Here is a 21,283-nt window from a genome sequence, read left to right as displayed (position 1 = left end):
ACGTTGATTTTAAGTTTCCATGTGTGAAAGTAGTCCTGTATTTTGTCAAACAATTCTTGTAGTTTCTTTTTAATTATTGACGGTCTATTATCGATAATGTATGATAAAAGGTCGTCCGCGTATGCTATGGCGCCTTTGCGGTTGTCCTCCTTCAGGTTGAACATTATAAGAAGGTCGCTTAGGTATAGGCTAAACAGGATGGGGGAATTTACGGCACCCTGTTGTAGTCCGTTTTGTATTGTAAATACTATGGAGGAGGAGTTTTGCCCTTCGGACACCTTGAATGTTTTGTTATGGGTTTCCATATCATTTTTATGAGGTGAGGTGGGAAATTCTTTTTGATTAGTTTGAAGAAAAGTCCGTCCAGCCAAACAGTGTCGAATGCTTTTTCTAAATCTATGAATATTGCTCCTACGCAGTCTCCTGCATTTCGGGCCCAGCAGATGTCTGCTGTAAATTTAACTATAGCGTGTATTGTCGAATGTCTGCGTCTGAATCCAAATTGAGTTTCCGGTATTAAATTATTTGTGGAGGAGAAGTGTTCTATTGCATTGTTGATTGTTATTTCAAATATCTTGCTTATGTTTGGTAAGAGGCTTATTGGTCTATAGCTGGCTGGGTCATTACTGTTTTTACCCTTCTTTTTTAATGCAATCACTTTTGCGGTTTTCCATGCGGATGGGAAATGCATTCTGTTGAGGCAGTTATTAAATAATATTGCGTAATTGTGTGTGTAAACTGGTGGTAGATGTTTGAGGATTATGTTTGGGATGTTGTCGTAGCTGGCAGACTTTTTGTTGTTGAGATTTTATAGGATTTGGGTTAGCTCGAATGTGGATGTGAAGTAATTTGGAGGGATTGAGTTGGGGTTCGGGTTGTCTGCTCTGTTGTCGTTGGAGAATATGCAAACTGTATTGTCGTTTCGTATGTCTTCGTCTATTTCTGTTTTCAACTTTAGAATTTTTTGATTTATTATGTTAGATAGTTGTTGTTTGCCCATGTTTTTATTCTGTGTGTGTGCCTTTTCAAAGTGCGCTCCTAGTACGTTTAGTTTGTCATTTATGTCTGTTATTCTTATGTTGTCGTCCTCGTCTATTTGTGCTTCATTCATGTTTATGTTGGCATTTGTGATTATTTCTGTGTTTGATGTGTTGATTTTTAGCGTGTCTATTGCGTTCTGTTCTTTAGGTCGGAATATTGTTTTTATAGAAGGAAAGAGCTCTTTGGGTTTGTGCGTTGAGAGGTTTGATATTTTTTTTTTCCAGAAGTTGCTTACTGAGCTTTGGAATTCGGTTTTGATTTTTTTTCTGATTGTTTTGAGTATGTGTTTCAGAATGTTTATTATTGTGTCGTTTGAGTCGGTGAAGTTGTTTATCGATGTCAGTCTGTTGAGTTTGGTAATTAGTGTACTTTTTAGTTTTTTTAGTTTTGTTATGGAAGGGGTGATGTATCTGTCTGATGCGTTGTAATTGTAAGATATGCGTGGTATTGATCGTTCAATGGCTGTGTTTATGTTTTTGTTTAATGTTTCTATGTAATTGTCAATTTCGGTGATTGTTAGGTTTTTTGTATTTGGGATATCAGTGTCGTCTATGTTTAGTAGTTCCTTTTGGAATTTGAGCCAGTCGGTTTTGCTGTAGTTGTATATGATGTTTGTGGGTGGTACTTCTATGATCATTTGGTTGTTGGGGAGAAGTGATATTATTATTTCTGTTGCTTTATGGTCGCTGTCGAAGTCTAATGTTTTTAGTCTGCCGGGGGTAGGTTGATTATGAAATTTAATTCTGTTGTCTGCTAGGCAAATGTCTATAAATGAACCGCTCTTTGGGTATGATAGCGACGCTGTGTTTAGTAGGGATACTCTGTTTTGTATTTGATTATTGAGTAGCCACCTTTTTAGTGAGGATCCTCTGTTGTTGTTTGTGTTATTGTGCCAGTCGGTGTGTTTTGCGTTTAAGTCTCCTGCAATAATGTAGTAGTTATTTGTTTCATGCAGTTCTAGTGAGTTACTAATTGTTGTGAGGTCTGCTGTAAATTCTTTGTTGTTGCTGCCTGGAGAGTATACTGCAATTAGGAATAGTCGACTTTGGTTTATTTTTATTTCAATTGCTGTTGATTCGAGATTTGAGCTATTTGAGCTGTTTGTCTGGACGGTTTTAAATTTTATGTTATCTCTGATGAGGATGCCGGTTCCCCCACCTCGTTTTGAGTTCGGTCTGTCGGATCTAATAAATATGTAATTCTTAAAGTTTACACGGTATCTATCGTTAAGTTTGGTTTCGCATAGCAGGACCGCATCCGGTTCGTGTACTTCTAAGAATTCGGAGAGTGACGCACGTTTTTCGTTTGAGATGAGTGAGTTAACGTTTAGCTCTATTATTTTTAGTGTTTGATGAGTAATTGTTTTGATATTGTTGGTGATACTAACGTTTGATGAATTGTTCTGTGCGTTTGGATACATTCTAAATTTCTACGTTACATGCCTGAGCTAATGAGTTGATTCTGTTGCTATTATTTTTAATTTGATTTGTTAGTTGATCTGTTTGAGATTTTATGGCTGAGTCTATTATATATTTTATTTGGGAGATTAGAGAGAGAGCGTTTTGTGATTGAGGTTGGGTTTGGTGTGTGGTTGGGATTGTTGTTGGATGGGTCGAGGCTGTGTTTATTAGGTTTGATAGTTCTTTTCTGTCTGTGTTGTTTGTTACGATCTGGCTGAAAGATTTGTACGGTTTGATGAAGTTTGAAGTGAACGTGTGTATGGTTTCCTTTTCTAATTGAGTAGCTAATCTTTTTGATTCTATTCTTTCTTTCAGTTCTTTTAATTTTGGGCAACCTCTGTAGGAGGCTGGATGTCCATGTGTTTTGCAGTTGACGCAATATGGGGGAGAGTCTGCGTTTTCGGTTTGGGAGTCTGCGGAACGTGGACACTCTCCGGGATTGTGATCGTGTTCACATTTGACGCATCTATAATTTAAGTTGCAGTTTTGAGCTACATGTCCTATGCGTTGGCATCTCATGCACTGGATGCGATCCTTTTTTATTATTTTCTCCCATTTGACAATTGTGTGTAATAGGGATTTGATTTGATTCAGATTTTTCGGGTTGCTATCCGCGGATATTTGTACCATGAATATTGGTAGGGTTCTGCCTTCTTCTGAGGATTTTTTTGTAGTGAATCTTTTTATTGAAATGAAGGAGAGGCCTTCAATTTTTAAATTATTTAGAGCTGTGAGAATTTCGTCGGGGTCAAAGTTTCCTTCTACGTTTTTGAGTAAGATCGTTGTGTTTTTGTCTGCTTTTGGTGTATATGTGAAGAATTGAATTTGCATGTTTTTAAGTGTTTCGCACGCTGTTTTGTGGTTAGCTATCGATTGGGTCTGTAGTATGTGTTTGTTGTTGTTAAGTTTTTTGAAGTTGAAATCGTTCATTATGAGAGATAGTTTGGCTATTATATTTTTGATTGTGTTAGTGTGAATAGTGATGGGGGGAGGTTTGAGTGATTTTTTGAAGGTGGAATTATCTTCGAACTCAGAAGAAGGCAGTGTTTGTTCGTTTTTACCTGTTAGGTGAGGGTATTTCGCGGTACCGTTCTTTATGACTTTCGGGTGGTGTGAGAGAGTTGTTGTGCCGCTGGGCCCTGCTGACATTTGCTGGGTGGGGCTACCTGGGATTGTCACTGTGTTGTTTGCTGGAACGGATGTTGGTGATGTTGAAGTTGGTGTTGGTGCGGGAGTGAGGGTTTCTCCGGTTTTTCCTGTCCTATTGTTGAGCTGCGCTGGGATTTTATTGGGGATGGAGTTTTCCTGGTTTATTGGTGCTTTGGCCGTGTCCTTTTTTTTAGATAAAGAGTCGTCTTCTGTGCTGTTGTGGGGTCTTTTGGTACCTGCTCCGGTTAATGGTTTTTGCCTGTTGACGTCGTCTTCGATTTCGGTTGGGGTGGGCGTAATGTCCATGTCTAGGACTGCGTATCTGTTTGGGTTTGTGAAGTCTTGAGCTGTTGGAGCAGGCTTATTTTTTTTCCGTTCTTCTTCTAATTGTTCTTTTAAAGATTCGATCGTTTTGTAAAGGTTTTCGACCGTTTTGTTGAGGTTGCTTATCATTTGGATTAATTCTTCTACGGATGCATTGTCCAGGTTGCTGTTTCCTTTTTTTGCTGTTTGTTGGGCGGTTTTCGTTGTCTTCGTTTTTGCCATTTCTGTGGTTATCGGTGTGGTTTTGAATCGAGTTAATTTGTTTATTAAGTTTGGTGAGGGATTAACTCTTTTTGGTGTTTTGTTTTTAGCTAATAACTGTTTGATCAGGTGCGCAGTATGCGGTTCCGTGATGTCTTCGGTGGAAATTACATTCGGTTTTGTTTTTGTTGGCTGTCGTGATGTAGGTTGGTTGTATAGTGTAGGTGTGTGTGCTGCTCCTGGTGGGGAGTTCACATGTTCGATTGTTTCTGAGGATGATACACTTTCTGGGTTGAGTACCCCGTTTGGCATCGCGCGGATGCGCGCGAACTGATTTGAATTTTCCCTATCCGTACACTTTGATTTTTTTTAATTTCTTATCACTGAATGTAACACAATGTGTTTTCGCTTCACAGTGCACTTGAGCACTGTGTTTTGCCGCACCACTGAACTGATAGGTTGAATGATAGACTCGGATCGGAACTTGTCGATTTTTTGGTGTGTACACCTGAGGGTTGCCTGGAGCGCAGGTAGCTCTCGGGGACAACCTACCCCTGCGAAGGTTCACTGTCGACTGGCGCACTGAGCCAACTAAACTGTTGGAAACGTGATTGATATTTCTAGATGTAATGTTCATACTGTAGAAATATTAATTGAGTTGATTTCATTTTTTAATTACTTCTGTAGAATGCTCAAGGTTTATCAAAGCCTGATAGACTTACAGAATAAAAAATACGTAATAATTTTAAGGTTAGCTTAGTTCTTCGCGGAGAAAACGCCGAAAAAATCTGTTTTTATTTTTTTTGATAACGGCGCACCAAAGCAAAAAATCTGAAAAAATTCATGAATAATACTTATAACAATATACTGCTACTGTAAAAATATAAATGTTGTCACTCTAAAACTTCCATGTGAAATCTGCATTTTTTCGATTTTTTTGAGGTTTTTGATTTTTTACAAGCAGGATTTCCATTTTAAAAATCTGAAACCAATTGCAAAGTATGTATTTGGGTTTTTGACATGTGTCAGATTTTTTTCAGAATTTTTAAACGTCATTAACTAGGGAAAATAGGCCAAAAACTGATATTTCGTTTTTACCCCATAACTACCCTCCCGATCGAGATACAGGGTTGAAATTTTGCACAGTATGTTTTTTCTTGGTGCTCTATCGAATGGCACATCGTCGATAAAATTCGGCTCAAGGGCATTTTTTACTATCTTATCCGGCTATGCCCTTTCGAACACATTTGTCAAGTTTCATACTTAACGACCTGATAATATGTATGTATATCTTTATTGTTTCCCCTTAAGGTTACAATTCTTCTATCATTCCTCTATTACATTCACTCATTCTTTCTTTCTTACAAATTTTTTCTTATTCTTCTAACTTATTAACTAACTTATATCTATCTTAACCTATACGCTATCGCTATAGAGAGAGAGAGAGCAAGAGTCATAATATATTCCACATACATATACACATATACATATACATATACACACATATATATATATACATGCATATACATACATATATATATATATATATATATATATATATATACTACACATTCTTTCTAATATAATATAATATGCACATATAAAACATATAATGTATAATATTTTATTCATTCTTGTTTTCGGCCTTCCTTTTCCGTCCGTACCTCTCCCATTCCCCTCCTTTCATTCACATTCTCTCTCCAATCTTCCACCTTCCTCATCCACTCTTCCCCATTTCCCTCGTCATCCAACACCTCACACATTCTCTCCTGCCATCCATTCTCCTCGTCCACTCTCATGCACACTTCCCACACATGGTCCCACGTCCCTTTTTCGCATCCACACACTCTACACACTCTCAGCTCATCCTCCAACCAGTATCTATTCCCCCTCATTTCATTTCCTAATCTGAATTTTGCCACCCTTTGCCATCTGCTCTCCCCCCATCCCTTTTTCAAATAACCCGGTAACCCCTCTCCCTTTACCATCCCATACCATTTATTAGATCTTGAGATTGCTATTCTTTCCCATCTTTCCTCTTTTTGCCTTTTCTTTTCCCTTTTTATAATTTCCTCGCTTATCTTTTCTTTTCTCTCCTCTAACCACTTGTTCATCTCCTCCGTATCCCACCCCCTTTCTTCAAAGAAATCCCCTCGCTCCTTTTCCCATCCATCCCTTATCCCTCCCTTTCTGTCTCTTCTCCTAATCTCTCCCCAACATATCCTTGCCAACTCCCCCTCTTTTCCCTCCGCTAGCTTTTTCTCGTAACCCCACGCCCTCAATACCGCCCTTCCTCTTAACAGTTCCCTTTGCAGCTCCTCCCTTACCATGTATCCCGGTGTTGTCCTCCCCACCCCTAATACCCATTTTAGGTACCTCTCCTGTAACTTTTCGATGCCTTCCCTCTCTTTCCACCCCCATATTTCTACCCCGTAATTAATTACCGCCCATACTAATTTATCAAATAGCCAAATTCTCCTACCCCAGTCCTTTCCAAATCTTCTTTTTCCTATTCCCCATACTTGTCCCATTATCGCTGCCCCTTTCCTTATCCTGTCCTCCACATGTGCCTTTTGCCCACCATCCCTAGATAATGTGTACCCTAGGTACCTATATTCCCCTACCTCCTCAATCGCTTTGCCCTTCCACCTCCATGTCACTTTTTTCCATCTCCCCCCACCCTTTCTACATCTCATCACCTTCGATTTCTCCGCATTCAGTTGCAACTTTTTCCCATCTAAATATCTTTCTAATGTTCTTATCATCCCCCTCATCCCTTCCTCATCCTCTGCCAACATGGCTATATCATCTGCGTATGCCAACGTGTATACCTTTCTATCCCCTAACCTTACTCCCCCCCATCTTCCCTTTTCTAGTTCCTCATCTATGTCTGCCATCAATAAGGTAAACAACAGTGGGCTCAGCGGACACCCTTGTCTGACCCCCCTTTCCGTCCAAAAACTTTCCCCTTCCTCCTCACCCACTCTCACTTTATTTTTCGTTTCTCTTAACATTTCCTGGCATCTCCCCACCAGCCCTTCTCTCACCCCCCTTTTCTCATCGCCCTTACTAAGGTCTCCCTATCCACGGAGTCAAACGCCGCTTTCAGATCTATAAATAATATTGCTAGCCTCCCTTTTTTCCGCTTCACCTGCCTGTTTAAACGACCTGATAATATAATTCATGTATTATTTGGAAACATGATACACGGGGTCATTTACGGAAACCCGTATTTATTTTTCCTTTTTTCTTTTTTTCGTTTTTGCTAGGTTATTAGCGACGGGACCTACGGTTTATTAAGGTGGGTTCCGAACCACCGGCATCACAGTTTTAAATTGCACATGGAATATTTCCAGAGGTGCCGTCGCGGCGGCGGGATTCGAACCCGCGACCACGGAGTCCGCAGTCGCGCGCTCTAACCACTGAGCCACTGCGCGCCCGTAAACCCGTATGAACCGGGTTAGGGTACGCGCACAGTGGACCCATTTTCGCCCGACGACCGACTTTTGCCCACACAGACGAGCGTTCGAGAAGCATGCTTTGGTGTCTTTTCGGCCGATTTCGACCGAAAAGGTGCTCACAGTGGAGCCGACATCGGGCAAAATGGTCAAGGTCAGTGGGGAGCCGAACCTTTTCGAGACCTTCGAGAAGGGTAACAATGGACAAACCCCATGGGGTCCCGACGCCGGAGGAGAATCAAATCATTTCGTTTTTCGCCCTACGTCGGACGGTGCAGCGTTCACTTTAAATAATTTTCATGTCGCCAATTTTCAAGTATCCGTATTTTTAAGAACGGGTTCACAAAGAGGACACTTGGTGCTATATTATCATTATTTTTATTTTTCCAATTTCCTGGCGGTATGATAGCAATGCGCCTGTTTAAAAAACAATTGCAAAATAAACTATGAAAATAAATATTTTGATAATTCTGCTTACGATTGATCTAAAAATCTCAGTATCTTATAATTGTTTTAGTTTTTAATTATTCTCGAGTATCCATATGTTTCGGCGTCGATCTTTGTGATCGGAGTTGCCGGATGCCGGAATCACCCAGAGTTGAGCTCGCGAGGGAGGCGTCACAGGATGACGTGGAGATGAGGTGGATATTAAGACTCAAGTAGATAGTTGATGAGTCACCTTGACACGATGCACTTTATTGTCTTAATGAACAGCGGGCGACCGTTAACACGGTGTACCGATCTGATCTGCTGGTGAGCGGCATAACAGACTCAGTTCACAGAGCGGTGAATGACGATGTTCGTTTCGAATCCGACGGATTTCGAAGATTCGCGCGATTATAAAACACACGATCGAGCGACGTTTGCGTCAGTGCGTTGCACAGTGTATGATATAAGAACAACCGAAGTCGCGAAAGAACAATTGAAAGACAAATGATTGACTGAGAGTCAAGACCATGAAACGACGTGTTCTCGGCGAGCGAAATTGTCAAAAACCAGAGAATCCGCCCGAGGAGGCACTGCAGGTGCCTTATATAACCAAGCAAGGGCGAACCCTGATTGGTTCGCTGGAATCGCGTGATTTACGTATAGAAGATTTGAAGGATTCAACCGGTGGAATTCGACTAATGAGAGCGTGTGTTGTTGCTAAGCGGCGTCGCGCGACGGCGACGTGTGCTCTATTTATGTATTACAAAAACAGGTGACACTGAGATCACCTGTATAACCGAAATAGACCGAATTCCACCGTTTGAATCCTGAACACCATACTTCCGTGAACGTTGATCTACATACAATTAATGCACATGTATCATTCCATGCAAAATAGGACTCCTGTTTCGAATTTTGTTCAAATTTGGATATGTTGCAGTCTTTAGTAAAACATGAACGTATCTCAAAGAGAATTCTTTGAAATCTTGAAAATTGATGGTTCTACTCGGACGTGGAATATGAGGTGACACAACTTTTTCATTAAATTATAACAGCCAAACTAACAAAACAATGACAATTTTAGTTTTGGGTGCACATAGTGAAACCATAAGAGTATTTAATAAAAATTATTTCAGTTGAAAAAATATTTATTTTCATAGTTTATTTTGCAATCGTTTTTTAAACAGGCGCATTGCTATCATACCGCCAGGAAATTGGAAAAATAAAAATAATGATAATATAGCCCCAAGTGTCCTCTTTGCGGACCAGTTTTTAAAAATACGGATACTTGAAAATTGGCGACATGAAAATTATTTAAAGTGAACACTGCACCGAAATACAAGCGCGCGGCGGGGGTCCTGTCGGTCGTCGTCGGTCGAAGCTAGATGGGTCTCACAGACGAGCCTACCCACACATTTGAAAGGTCGGGCCCGATGCTTCTGACGTCACAGTTCCGACCGACGTCGGCTCCACTGTGCGCGTACCCTTAACCGGGTTAGTTGGGTTATAGTTTCTTTGTCTAACCCGGTTAGTCGGTTATTCTACGGTTACGGAGAGCCGAACCCGGTTAGGGTTAGGATTCCTATCCCTGCCTGAAAGTCCAGTCGCCAGGTCGAAAAAAAGGCGTCTACCTGCAAAGTATTCCCAACTTAATGAAATTTTAACACGTCATTTAGGGGTACTCTGGGGTTTCGAATCTGAGTTTTCAACCTCGAGGACCCTGTGTTAACTTTGGGAGGGGGAAAAACCACGATTTTTATTACCTTGTTTTGGTTTTTCGCCTATTACTCAAAAACTGTGGGTCCTCAGAACTTTTGTTTTTCATTTTTGGAAAGAGCATTAAATTTCCTTCAAATTTCACCAGTCAATCTTTATTTTTTGACTCAATAGGCACCGAGAGACAGGCGTTCAAAATTAGGAAATGTTTCTCAAAATGACATTTTGAGCCACGCATTGTGACATTTAGCAGGAAATTGCAAGTTTTTGGCTCATAACTTTAGTTTTTCAACATATCTATATATAATCTTCATACTACGGATACCCCTTACATTTTCACTTTTAACTGGGGAGGACAGCACAATTTATTTACTTCAATCGAGTGGATTCAAGCCTTTTTAAATTTTTGTTGGTGTTATGTTTAAAGCAATATACTGTGACGTTGTCCCTTTCTCGCACGGTTTTCCGGCCGGCGAAAATGGTCAACACCCGAGAATTTACAGTCGCTGAGGACGGGCCGTGCGCGGCCGCGCGGACACGGTCCTCTCGGGACAAAGGCGATTGACGAGAAGACTCGAGAAAGACACGAAATTATTGTTCGGGCGCCAGGTACTCCGAAGTACCACACAAAGTAACACCAACGGCTCGTGTTCGAGGAACTCGAACACGAGCTTCGAATCTTCTCGTGATCACAGACGGAATTAGACGACACGGACAGCCAGGAGTTCGAACACAGAGGGTAACGGGGACAGCCCTTGCAGCAGGACGGATCTCGCAGGTCGGAAATAAACTCGACAGTTCGGGATCGAATTGATTTATTCGTTGTCTAACGTAAAATTACAGGTGGGCGGTTACGTGGCCGCGACCCGGGAGCCCGCGCTCCTTGTACACTTTTGCGATAGTTGTTCGATCGCGGAGCGCGTTAGTCGAGATTTCGCGAATTACGGGAGTACGGTACTGCGGTACAATGCAAGTCTCACGAGAGACGAGAATTCACGAAGCGCAGGTGGACGGCGCGATTCCTACGGACCGTCGCGAGATTGACGAGCGCGATTTACGCCGCGTTACCGAATTCGCTGTGATCGAGCTATCCTTTTCCGACGCGGCTCCTCGAGGAAGACTTCCGACTATTCGAAGGGGAGACCGCTCTACCGGAGTCAAAGCGCTCTCGGAAAGAACGCGAGCACAAAGCACGAGGCTTGAATGCCTCGGCAAACACCAAATGATCGAGGACGACACGCTCTCGTCTCGTCCTCGCACTAATTATTGAGCCAACACGAATTTACGAACCTAGGATCACTTAATCGACTTACCGTGACGGAGCGAGGTTCGCCGAATTTCTTTGATAAGGCCGGAACTTCCGCCTTCGCTCTCGTCCCTTAGTCACCGGACTCTAACGCGTAGAAGCCACCCGCGACGCGTACAGTTCGGTTCGACGGAACTCGAGATTACAATTTGGTAACGAGACTCGGAAATAGCGACAACTCTCTAACTCGACAATCAGCGCGACAGTGATCCGCGGATTCGCATCGACGGAACGTATCGATTCTCGGTCTCCCCACTCTTTTCGTCCTACCGAAATTTCCTATGGGCGCACCCGCAACGTAACTATGTCTAGTTGCAGGACCGAACCCTCGGAACAGGTCTTCGGGCCCCCGACCTTTCCAACACCAAATAACGATCGCCTATGACGACCGGGGAAGATTAATCCTCCCAGGCGCTCCTCCGCACCACCCTTGCCGGGGTCAAATGTAGGCGGGATGAGACGACGGCGGGACCACCAAAATGCCCGATGTTCTGCAATTGTGACCCCTTCGTCCCACATCATCGCCTCCGAGTTTCTTTGCTCGTGTGCGGCGGTGCCCTTTTGCCACCTCTCCAGATCTGGAATGATTTTGGTTGCAGCCAATAGTTTGGCGTCCGGTTGATCCTTCGGTGCGGGGCGCCTTTACGGTAATCGTCGCTCCCTCGGTACGTTCCTGTAAGTGGCCACTCTCGGCGCGTACAACCGATGGTATTAGGAGCGATCTTTAATCTGAATGTCTTCCTCAAGGAGTGCTCAAATCTGCGGGTGGTTCTCGCAATCGCTAACGGCCGGTCCGGTCCACTCCCAATACGGTTGTTTGACCGTTTCTCAAACGGAGAAGTCACGTCGCAGACTTGCAACGTCACAATACACATAGATATTAATAATAATAAAAACATCCCCGACCGGGCCCCGCCGTCGTTTTTTTAACTTCCCGATTTTATAGGGAAGTTATTGTAATGACCCCGAAAATCGAAAATCGATTTTTTAGCAGATCTTCACGTTTCATGGTCATTGCAGTCATTTTAGACTATTTTCAGCAAAATGTTCGTATATATGTGTGTGTGTGTGTGTGTGTGTGTGTGTGTGTGTGTGTGTGTGTGTGTGTGTGTGGGTGTGTGGGTGTGTGTGTGTGTGTATGGCCGTTTCTATGTAATCAAATTTTTCGTTAACGTTTTCAGAAAAAGTAACAACGCGATCAGAATGATGAATGATGCAATCGATGTGCCCCGCTGTAACTTAGAGTTGATTAGATTTTGGTCCATTTTGGTCAAGTAGTTTTTTAGTTTTTTTAGTTTTTTCGAAAGAAGTTCATTCAACAATGCAATTTATACGAGAGAACGGAAAGTTTCCACCGAAGAAACAAACGTAATTACACAAAAAAATTTTTTTCGATTTTTTAAAAATTTCTTTTGTACCTTACGATGATGTTTCCGCTTACAATAATCGAAAATTATCCCAATGCAAGAGTGAGTTAATCATCTCTACTCGCGAGAATACATTTTCAAAGAATATCGATGAAAGTACAAAAAAAAATTTATATTACAATCTTTAAAAAAACAATCAGTTCAAAACGAATTATTAACTGAGATTAAAGTGAAAATTAATATAAACTATATGATAATTATTAATAACATTGATGTTGAAAACGGATTGATTAATGGAGCACACATGGGGAATATTAAAATTTATTACTTTTCAAGAAAATACTAAAATTCCGTTTATATTGTGGTTAGATTTTCAATTGGCCAGAGTAGGAGTGAAAGTAAGAACTCGTTATCGTGATTATATGAAAAATGCACAAATATTCATCAAAATTTTACTCCAATAATAAAAATATCGAATCAAGTAAATATGTAGAGTGAGGAAAAATATCAAATCACACGTAGTCAATTTCCAGTGGTTCCTGCTGAAGCGATTACGATTCATAAAAGTCAGGGACAAACATACGAGAAAGTATGTTTGGATTTTAAAAAATCAGAAAGGCGAACTTTACAAATATTGTATGTAGCACTGAGCAGAGTTTCAAAATTGAGCGCAGTTTATATATTTTGGGACAATTTAAATTAACAGTATCGAAGAAAACCAAGATCACTACTGCAAACCCGGATAATGAGGAGTTGTATCGTTTGCGAAAAACTAATTAATACAATTTATTTTGCAACATTAGTATGCTATAACAAGGAACCAAGCGAGCAACGAGCATACGATGTTGGTTTAATGTGACGCCATATAGCAAACATTGTGATAAGTAGAAAACTATTGAATTTCCCTGAAAACGTATAATCTTCTTAAAACGTACACTTAATAATGATAATAATACACTGCAACTAACGAATCGGGAAGTTCTTTGTGTGGCTCGTGGAGGGTCACACACCAAATAAAAAAAAAACATTAATAGCTATAGGTACTACTAGCCATGCGTACCACTAACCCTTTCGCAAGAGCAGTCCTATCCGCGAGCGAGCAAAGCGAGCGAGCAAAAACAACCCTACTCGCGAGCGAGCGAAGCGAGCGAGCAACAATAACCCTCTAGTTCAGTTTTTGAGTAATAGGCGAAAAACCAAAACAAGGTAATAAGAATCGTGGTTTTTTCTCCCTCCCCAAGTTAGCACTGGGTGCTCGAGGTTAAAAACTCAGATTCGACACCCCAGAGTACCCCTAAATGACGTGTCAAAATTCCATTAGGTTCGGAATACTTTGCAGGTAGACGCCCTTTTTTCGATCTGGCGACTGGACTTTCAGGATCGAAAAAACGTCGACGTTGGAAAGTAGAAAGAGTGGTTTCTCAAGATAAAAGTCTGCTTTACCGCGTGGTGCAATTCGATTTTCCGCTGGACCCTTAGACCCTTATTTTTTTATATAAATTGAAAAATATCCTCAAAAATGTGTACAAAAGTGACGCCTCTCCGTCTTTAATGATTGTTTAAACATGTTTAATCAATCAAAATGTATTACTATTGCACATCACTGGAGTCGGGAAAGTCTAGAGAATCTTTTGCTGTAAAGAATAATACACTATCTTTTATAATAACATCATAATATCTGTTCAAAGTGGAAAAGCGTGTTTTTTTTCAAACTCAAATTTCTCAAAAACTGTGCGTGTAGGAGAAAAATGAAGGCCAGATTCGGAATCAGCGGAAAAAACTCTATAACATCCGCCCAACAGTATATTGGGAACATAATAAAAGTTGAAATTTGTTGGACAGTGTAATTTGTTATTTTATTTCAAATGAAGTGTGCCCAACCCTGCAATATTTCCCCTCTACACCATGCACGTTTTGTATGTATCATTTTTTCATATTGTTATAAATAACGACAATATTCAAGATGGTCAAAGTTATAGGATCACTCTATCTATACATATGCTGTTAGGGCAGTGGTCGGCAAACTGCGGCTCGCGAGCCACATGCAGCTCTTTGGCTGCTTGAGTACAGCTCTTTCACGAATGACGTGTTTAAAATTAATTAATTTTTTTTAATTTAATAGTATTTTAATGCAGTTTTCAATCAGTCAGTGTGTTATATCTACATTCAAATAGTCTCATATAAAATATTAAATAGTCTGTTAAATATCTGTTAAATACGAGTAGTAAATAGAAATCTTTAAATTCCTATGTTACCGATTGCTAACACGTGTTATTCTTTCTTGCGATTAGAAGCGTAGAAGCGTGTGAGCAAATAACGCACGTTTGTTCGAAATGTCAAGTTCCGACAGTTTGTTGTATTGAGGTGCGTTTCTTTGACGACAAAAATGTTTTCTTTTCTTTGAGAATATGTATAATGTGTTTTTCAAATAATAAAATAACTTAACCTAAAATTCCAACAATATCTAAATTCAAATTCAATTCTAGTTTTTTTCAGTGTATCTAGTTTTAACCGACTTCTAAACAAAAAAACGGTTCCTGTAAAGAAATTTGGCTCTCGGAAGAAATATAAATCGTCGTACTGTTGATATTTGGCTCTTTTGACTAATGAGTTTGCCAACCATTTCGTTAGGGTATGATTGCACGTTTCAACTGGCAGTTACATTCTTTATATGCCTATACCAAAATTAATTTCACGAACTCGAACTTTTACGAATTTTGAAAGTTCAAAGCCAAAATACCCCATTTATCAATTACGCAAATCAGCGGCTCATTTATTGTTTGGACTTGTATTATTTGTCGTAAAACTTACAGAAACCGACGAAGTCGTTGACCAAACTGTTCAGCACGATTGGTCGTTGGTCTGGAATTTATTCGACGATCCCCATCAGCTGTTAACTACGCCCGGTAGTTTACCGAAGGGTATGCAGGACATGGTGCAAAATGCAGTGTCCGAGATGAGAAGATATTATACAAGAAAAGTCGTGGACGTTCTCACGAAGGTTACGCGAAGTTCCCTGGACGCTATTAGGAAACGTTTCATTCGGGACATCGATCCAGGTATTTACCAGCATTGAATAATACATACAAAATGTTGCCTGCTAGGTTTCATAGAGACAGACGAGTGAATTAATCATTATATTCGAAAAAGAACAGACACCGAGCCCGATATTTCTACTACACGCAACCTTAATGATACCAGTGGTGACGGTAAAGCCCAGTTTAGATGATGTTCAAGAAGTCCTGACGTTAGTCGGAAAAACGATCGCCGGCGTTGCGAAAGGAGTATCACAATGGAACTCGAGAGTTAACAAGGTGATGCTCCGAATTTAACATTTTCTTCGCGTTACTAATCCTCATGTTCATAACCGAAAAAATGGCTGCTTCATATGGCCGGGGTATCCATTCACCAATAACCATCATTTAAAAATCTTCACCAACGAAAAATACCATCGCTCTGACAACCACTTTATGATCTGCAGACAACTTTATAGTACCTATAAACTCGCGGGCTACTCATGAACAATGGAAAGCCGATTAGGTGCCTTCATCTGCCTTACGTCGAAAGCTGTACTGTAACTTCTAAACCTCCCCAAAAAATCAATAGAGTGCATTCAACAACATTTGATATATTTTTTATTATTACTAGGCCATTCTTTTGTTCCTAAGTAAGTACCCAAAAAGTTTTGCCTTTTTCCTATGCTATCCAGTAGATTTGGGCGAGAAAATGCGAGAAATCCAAATTTCGTTTCTGGAGGATCAATGGTTCAAAAGTTATAGGTGTTGAAATTTGAGCGATCTACAGTGTTTCTGACAGGTAAGAGCGCCGCCATGTTAGTGTGCAGTGACGTTCGCACGCCGCTTGCTGAACGGAGCCGCTAGGTGGCAGCACAATCACGCGGCTGTAAGGATTGGTCCACGAAGGATCAATAACGGTCTTTAACCACACGCGGTGAGCTTACTCTCAGCCCGTGGAATAAATCAAGTGGAAACACAATTAACCAGTGTAAACACCAATAACAATTTATTAACAATTGCACTGAGCACAGTACATAGAATACGCAATACTGAGTCACTATAATAACGCGATGTTAAAGTAAACCGCGCGCCACACAATGGCTAATCAAGATGGATGCAGAGCACTTCAAGACACGTGCGAATCATTCGACGGACCGAATGGAAGAGATCGATCGGCACGATCGACGTGCCGTCGATAATGGCGTCAGTAGCGCGCGGGCGCATTGGAAATGAACGTAGGGGCGATAGTAGGCTATGGTGGGGGTATGGTTTAGTACTACAGTACCACAGCTCTGGCATCACTGCTTCTCGGTTCGTCGGTCGTTGTGGCCTGACGTGTAAATAGTATTGTCTCTCGTAAATAAAAGTAATTGTGCATCGTGCAAGGGTGTACTTGTATTCCTCACTCCTCTACGATATATATTCTTTGTCACCAGGAAATCTAACTTCCCACACGGCTGTGGGTAATGGGGTGCCAAGAGAAGGTCCAGTGGCACCAGTGATACCAGAAATGCGCAACATTTCACATGCATGCGCGACAAACAGTACCGTATCTATGTGAAGTAGCAGAGCCCTGAGGCAGTTATATTGGCAGGAATGTACCGAAACAATCTTTACCGGACAAAAAGACTCCAGGACATGTACTACGAGTTACAAAATATACACAAATGCACTTGTTATACATTCATTTTTCAGAATCAAATCATATAAATTTTTTAAAATTCTGCGGGGTGCTCAAGGTACCCCATTTCATCGAGAATCTTATTACACTGAGCCTAATCGCCGCGCATGCGCGTGAAATGTTGCGCATTTTTGGCATCACTGAGTGGCACTAGCTCTCACAAGCTATGACTCCAGTAGCTCACAAGGATAGGTTATATAAATAACACGTCCGACCATTTCGAAAGCCAGCAGCAGAGGAGCACGGGAGTGGGGGTACAATATCCCCACACGGCTATAGGAATAAGTGAATGCGTTCCTATTCGCAGTGCGGTAAGGGTAAAATAGTACTGCGTCGAGTTGCGGCTTAGGTCCGTCCTCTTCGGCGGTCGGAAGACGAGAGAGAGTGAGCGAGGTTCGGCGTGCCGATCGCCACCGCCGATCCCCACTCTCGACCATCAGGGAGTCCCCTACAAGCGCATGCTTGTACAGCCACCCAGCGACTCTGCTCGGCAAGTGGTACGAGACCGTCACTACACACCAACATGACGACGCTCTTACCTGTCAAAAACACTGGGAATCGCGCGCTCAACTTTAAACACTTATAACTTTTGAATCATTGATCCTCCAGGGTCGAAATTTGGATTTCTCGCATTTTTTCGCCCAAATTGGAAAAAGGCAAACATTTCTGGTTATGCAAGGAGAAGTTTACCCGCTAAAACCTCTTGGGGGTTAATCAGGAGTGGCTCCGTGGGTAGAGCGCGCGAATTCGGACTCCGTGGTCTCGGGTTCGTATCCCGCCGCCCGGCACCTCTGGAAATATTTCCATGTGCCATTTAAAACTGTGGTGCCCAAGGTGGTTCAGAATCCACTTTGAAACTGTAGGTCTCGTCGCTTAATAACCGTAGCAGTTGAAGAAACGACACAAAACGACTAATCAAAAAGGAGGGTGACCTTGATAATCCGAGCTGTCTCAGTTTGCAAAAACTGTGGCAGTTTTCGTATATATTTATAATAAATTTGAAAGTATAATTTCGTTTTCCCGCCACTGTATTCATTAACACATATTTATTAATAAACTAGCTGTATCCGGCCACGCGTTGCTGTGGCTCAGTCTGGTTAATTGGAAAACATAGAAAAGCGAAAGCGCACGTTTCTAATATGTTTTATTTCACAATGCTTGTGGGTATACAATATTTTTTGTTGTTCCATTGTCTGTGTACTAGGAGTGTGGGGGCCGCCTGAAAATCGGGCTCGAGTCGGGCTCAGACTTTCGGGCGGGCTTGATTCGGGTGCGCGATGCTTTATAACACATCGGGCGGCCCGAGAGTTTCACTGTTTCATCGATATTTTACCGATACAGTGACTGAATCGGTAAAACAGTGACTGAATATTGAGAAACTGACACTAGCGCTCCTAGCTAAAAATGCCATGGAAGTGATACTTGTGCCGAAACCCTCCGTTTAGGGGTGTACTTCGTAAATTTCAAACTGTGTGTTTAAACACGTATACTTTAACATAATAAAGGTTGCATTGACATTGTATGTGTCCCTGAAAGTGCGCTGTTTCTATAAGATGTTTCTATAAGAGGTGTATGCTGTTTCTATAAGAACCTTAAATCTCTCTATATTTAAGAAAATGTATGTGTCTTGACAGTGGCAGCACTGTCGCGCCGCCAAATGCTTCTCAAACTCCACTACATGCTGCCGAATAATGAAAATTACGCCTCAAAAACACAAAAGTAGCCATTTTAGACACCAAGAACACTTGGTGGGTCTTCTATCTAGCGATTGTGACTACGTAGGAGCCCCAACTGTGCACTAGCGAGACGTGGTTTGAAAACGGGACCCTTGCAACCTCGTGTACGTATACCGTGTCTATCGGTGTGTGAGGGCGCCACCACACTCTCGCTCGACCAAGGTCAAATTTTAAAATACAATATTTTTGGCATTCTGATGAATTTGTTACGAATGAACTTGCATATTATATGTGTCGATAATATCATTAAAATATCCTTACGGAGTGACATACACCTAGAAGGTATAAAAATAAAGTAAATTATGACAACTTTTTAAGGAGTTCTGTTTTTATTAACAGTTACACATCTTACTTAATATCTTTTTATAAGACGTGGTTAGAGAATCGACTCATAGTATTCCCCTTTAATGAGATTGGCATTCACAAACTTGAAACCGCAAGAGTTCGAAGGCCATTAAAAAATTTTAATGAATGTAGTATTGGATTAATAATTATTATATTAATAAACAAGTAGTCAGTATTGTAAATTATGTTTAATTTACTTTACTCAAATATTTAAAAGTAATTTTTACACAAAATGTCAATTTTGCCTCGCACAATAATTAATTTGCACTAGAACTGACGGTCAGTCGGGAGAATCACTGTGAGTCGGGAGAAATGCAAACAGCGGGGCCCCGATTGTCCTATATGGGCCAGAAGAGAGAGAGAGGACAGGGCCTATGGTCCTAGATGAGCAGTTTTTTTAGTGGGTATTGGGGAAACCGAACATCCGTTTCCCCCGAGTCCCAAACTACCCCCTCAGCGGCACACACACACAGTGTTGGGCAATAAATAAATTCATTTAAATAAATAATTATTTAAATAAAAATGTAAATAACAAGTTATTTATTATTTGGCTATTAAAATAAAAAGCAAAAAAAATTATTTGTATTGACAAATAATAAATTAAATTGTATTGGGTTGGAAAATAAGTTCGTTCGGTTTTTTAGAGTGGAATAAATCACAAAAACTGGACAAACTTATTTGCCAACCGAATATATTTCTATAGGCAGCTAGGCCTAAAAAGTTTAGTTATTACATATTTGCAATTAAAATCACACGTTTATTTGTTATTTAATTATTTATTATCTAAAATAAGATCTGCCCAACACTGCTCAGAGGTGTACGTAAAAGTATTTTTTCTGCTCATCTTTAAACTAAAAAGAAAGGACCTCCTGGTCCCGGAGTCCGTCCGCTCCTGCTGCAATCCTCGGCCCGACTGACTTACTGTCTGATTGAGCGATTTCGATCGTCGTGATACTATAATTATTGATAAATTAATTATCTCTGGCTGTTTAATGTTCATAACGATTCCTTTTTCTAACAATGTCGATAAGCACTCCTTAAATTTTTAGTAATAGTGGTTAATAGAACTCGAGATACGAGCACGCATTAATTTATTAAATTTTAATTTAAAAGATAAATTAAATTTATTAAAGAAAATAAGTAATTTCGTTTCATTTAATACGTTAGCTGCCGTTCCACTCATATTTTCGTGACATAATTATTTCTACAGATTTCGAAGTGATCGAATAGCATCGGTAGATCGAATGTACACCCCGCGACAAAACTATAAGACAGAAGGAAAATGAACGAAAAGTGTATTTTAGTAAGAATTTTCTTCCTCCCTCATTCCCAATGCTATTATTTACATTGTATTGTAACATTCTATACAGTTCTGCGCCCTCCTTACAGCTTCGGTTCAAGGAACTTTAATAATAAGTGAAAATATATTCTTGTAGCTGCGACAAAACTATAACACATGTGACATTTCCTCGAAAGAATGAAATTATATGTTTTAAATTCGCGGTCGTTTCCGAAATTGGAACGATACCGTGATTCTAAGGTAAAAATGATGTGAAAATAAAATTGCGGTGGGTCGACGAGATGGTTACGAAAAACTTGGGAAGGCTGAGGATTACGTAATCGAATGTCGTTTGCGGTGTCATTAGACGAACTGAACGATCAGCTGGGCGCGTCGATCCATCGCGTCCGCTCTCCCTGCCGCGCCGCCCCCGCGAGGCCCGAGCTGCTCGATCCACCCGTGGGTTTGTGGGGAACGGTGGGACGGTGCGGGGACAACGCACAGTGGGCGAGAAACCGATCTTTTTGGACAAAAATCTGCCGACAACTCAGTTTTTCATCGATTCAATTGGAATTTTTTTAAAAATGTTCGTGAAGGACTATACTTTGATGACGTGCTGCACGAAAATCGTTAACTGTCACAAGAAATCAAGAATCCTTATCTACAAAACCCAATAACTCCGATACTTCATCCACCCATACCATAAATTTGCATGTCCCAGCTGAGTTTCCGACACTTCTTAACCCTAAACAGCAAAATTTTAAACTGTGAAAA

The 21,283-nt window shown here is 40.9% G+C and overlaps 1 protein-coding gene across 1 annotated transcript in view; it reads left to right on the top strand.

The window, feature by feature from the left end:
* Positions 1-21,283, top strand: part of LOC143211245 (dynein axonemal heavy chain 5-like) — a 179,722-nt gene that overhangs the window by 9,538 nt on the left and 148,901 nt on the right. The window contains exons 2-3 of the mRNA XM_076428729.1: positions 15,265-15,510; positions 15,602-15,765. Coding sequence (XP_076284844.1) covers positions 15,265-15,510; positions 15,602-15,765 — 410 coding nt within the window. The remainder of the gene's footprint in view (positions 1-15,264; positions 15,511-15,601; positions 15,766-21,283) is intronic.

Source organism: Lasioglossum baleicum, chromosome 8 (genome assembly GCF_051020765.1).
Source record: "Lasioglossum baleicum chromosome 8, iyLasBale1, whole genome shotgun sequence".
In the NCBI taxonomy this organism is placed as follows: Eukaryota; Metazoa; Arthropoda; class Insecta; order Hymenoptera; family Halictidae; genus Lasioglossum; species Lasioglossum baleicum.
The sequence above is the reverse complement of the archived record's forward strand: the minus strand, read 5'-3'. Positions and strand labels throughout refer to the sequence as shown.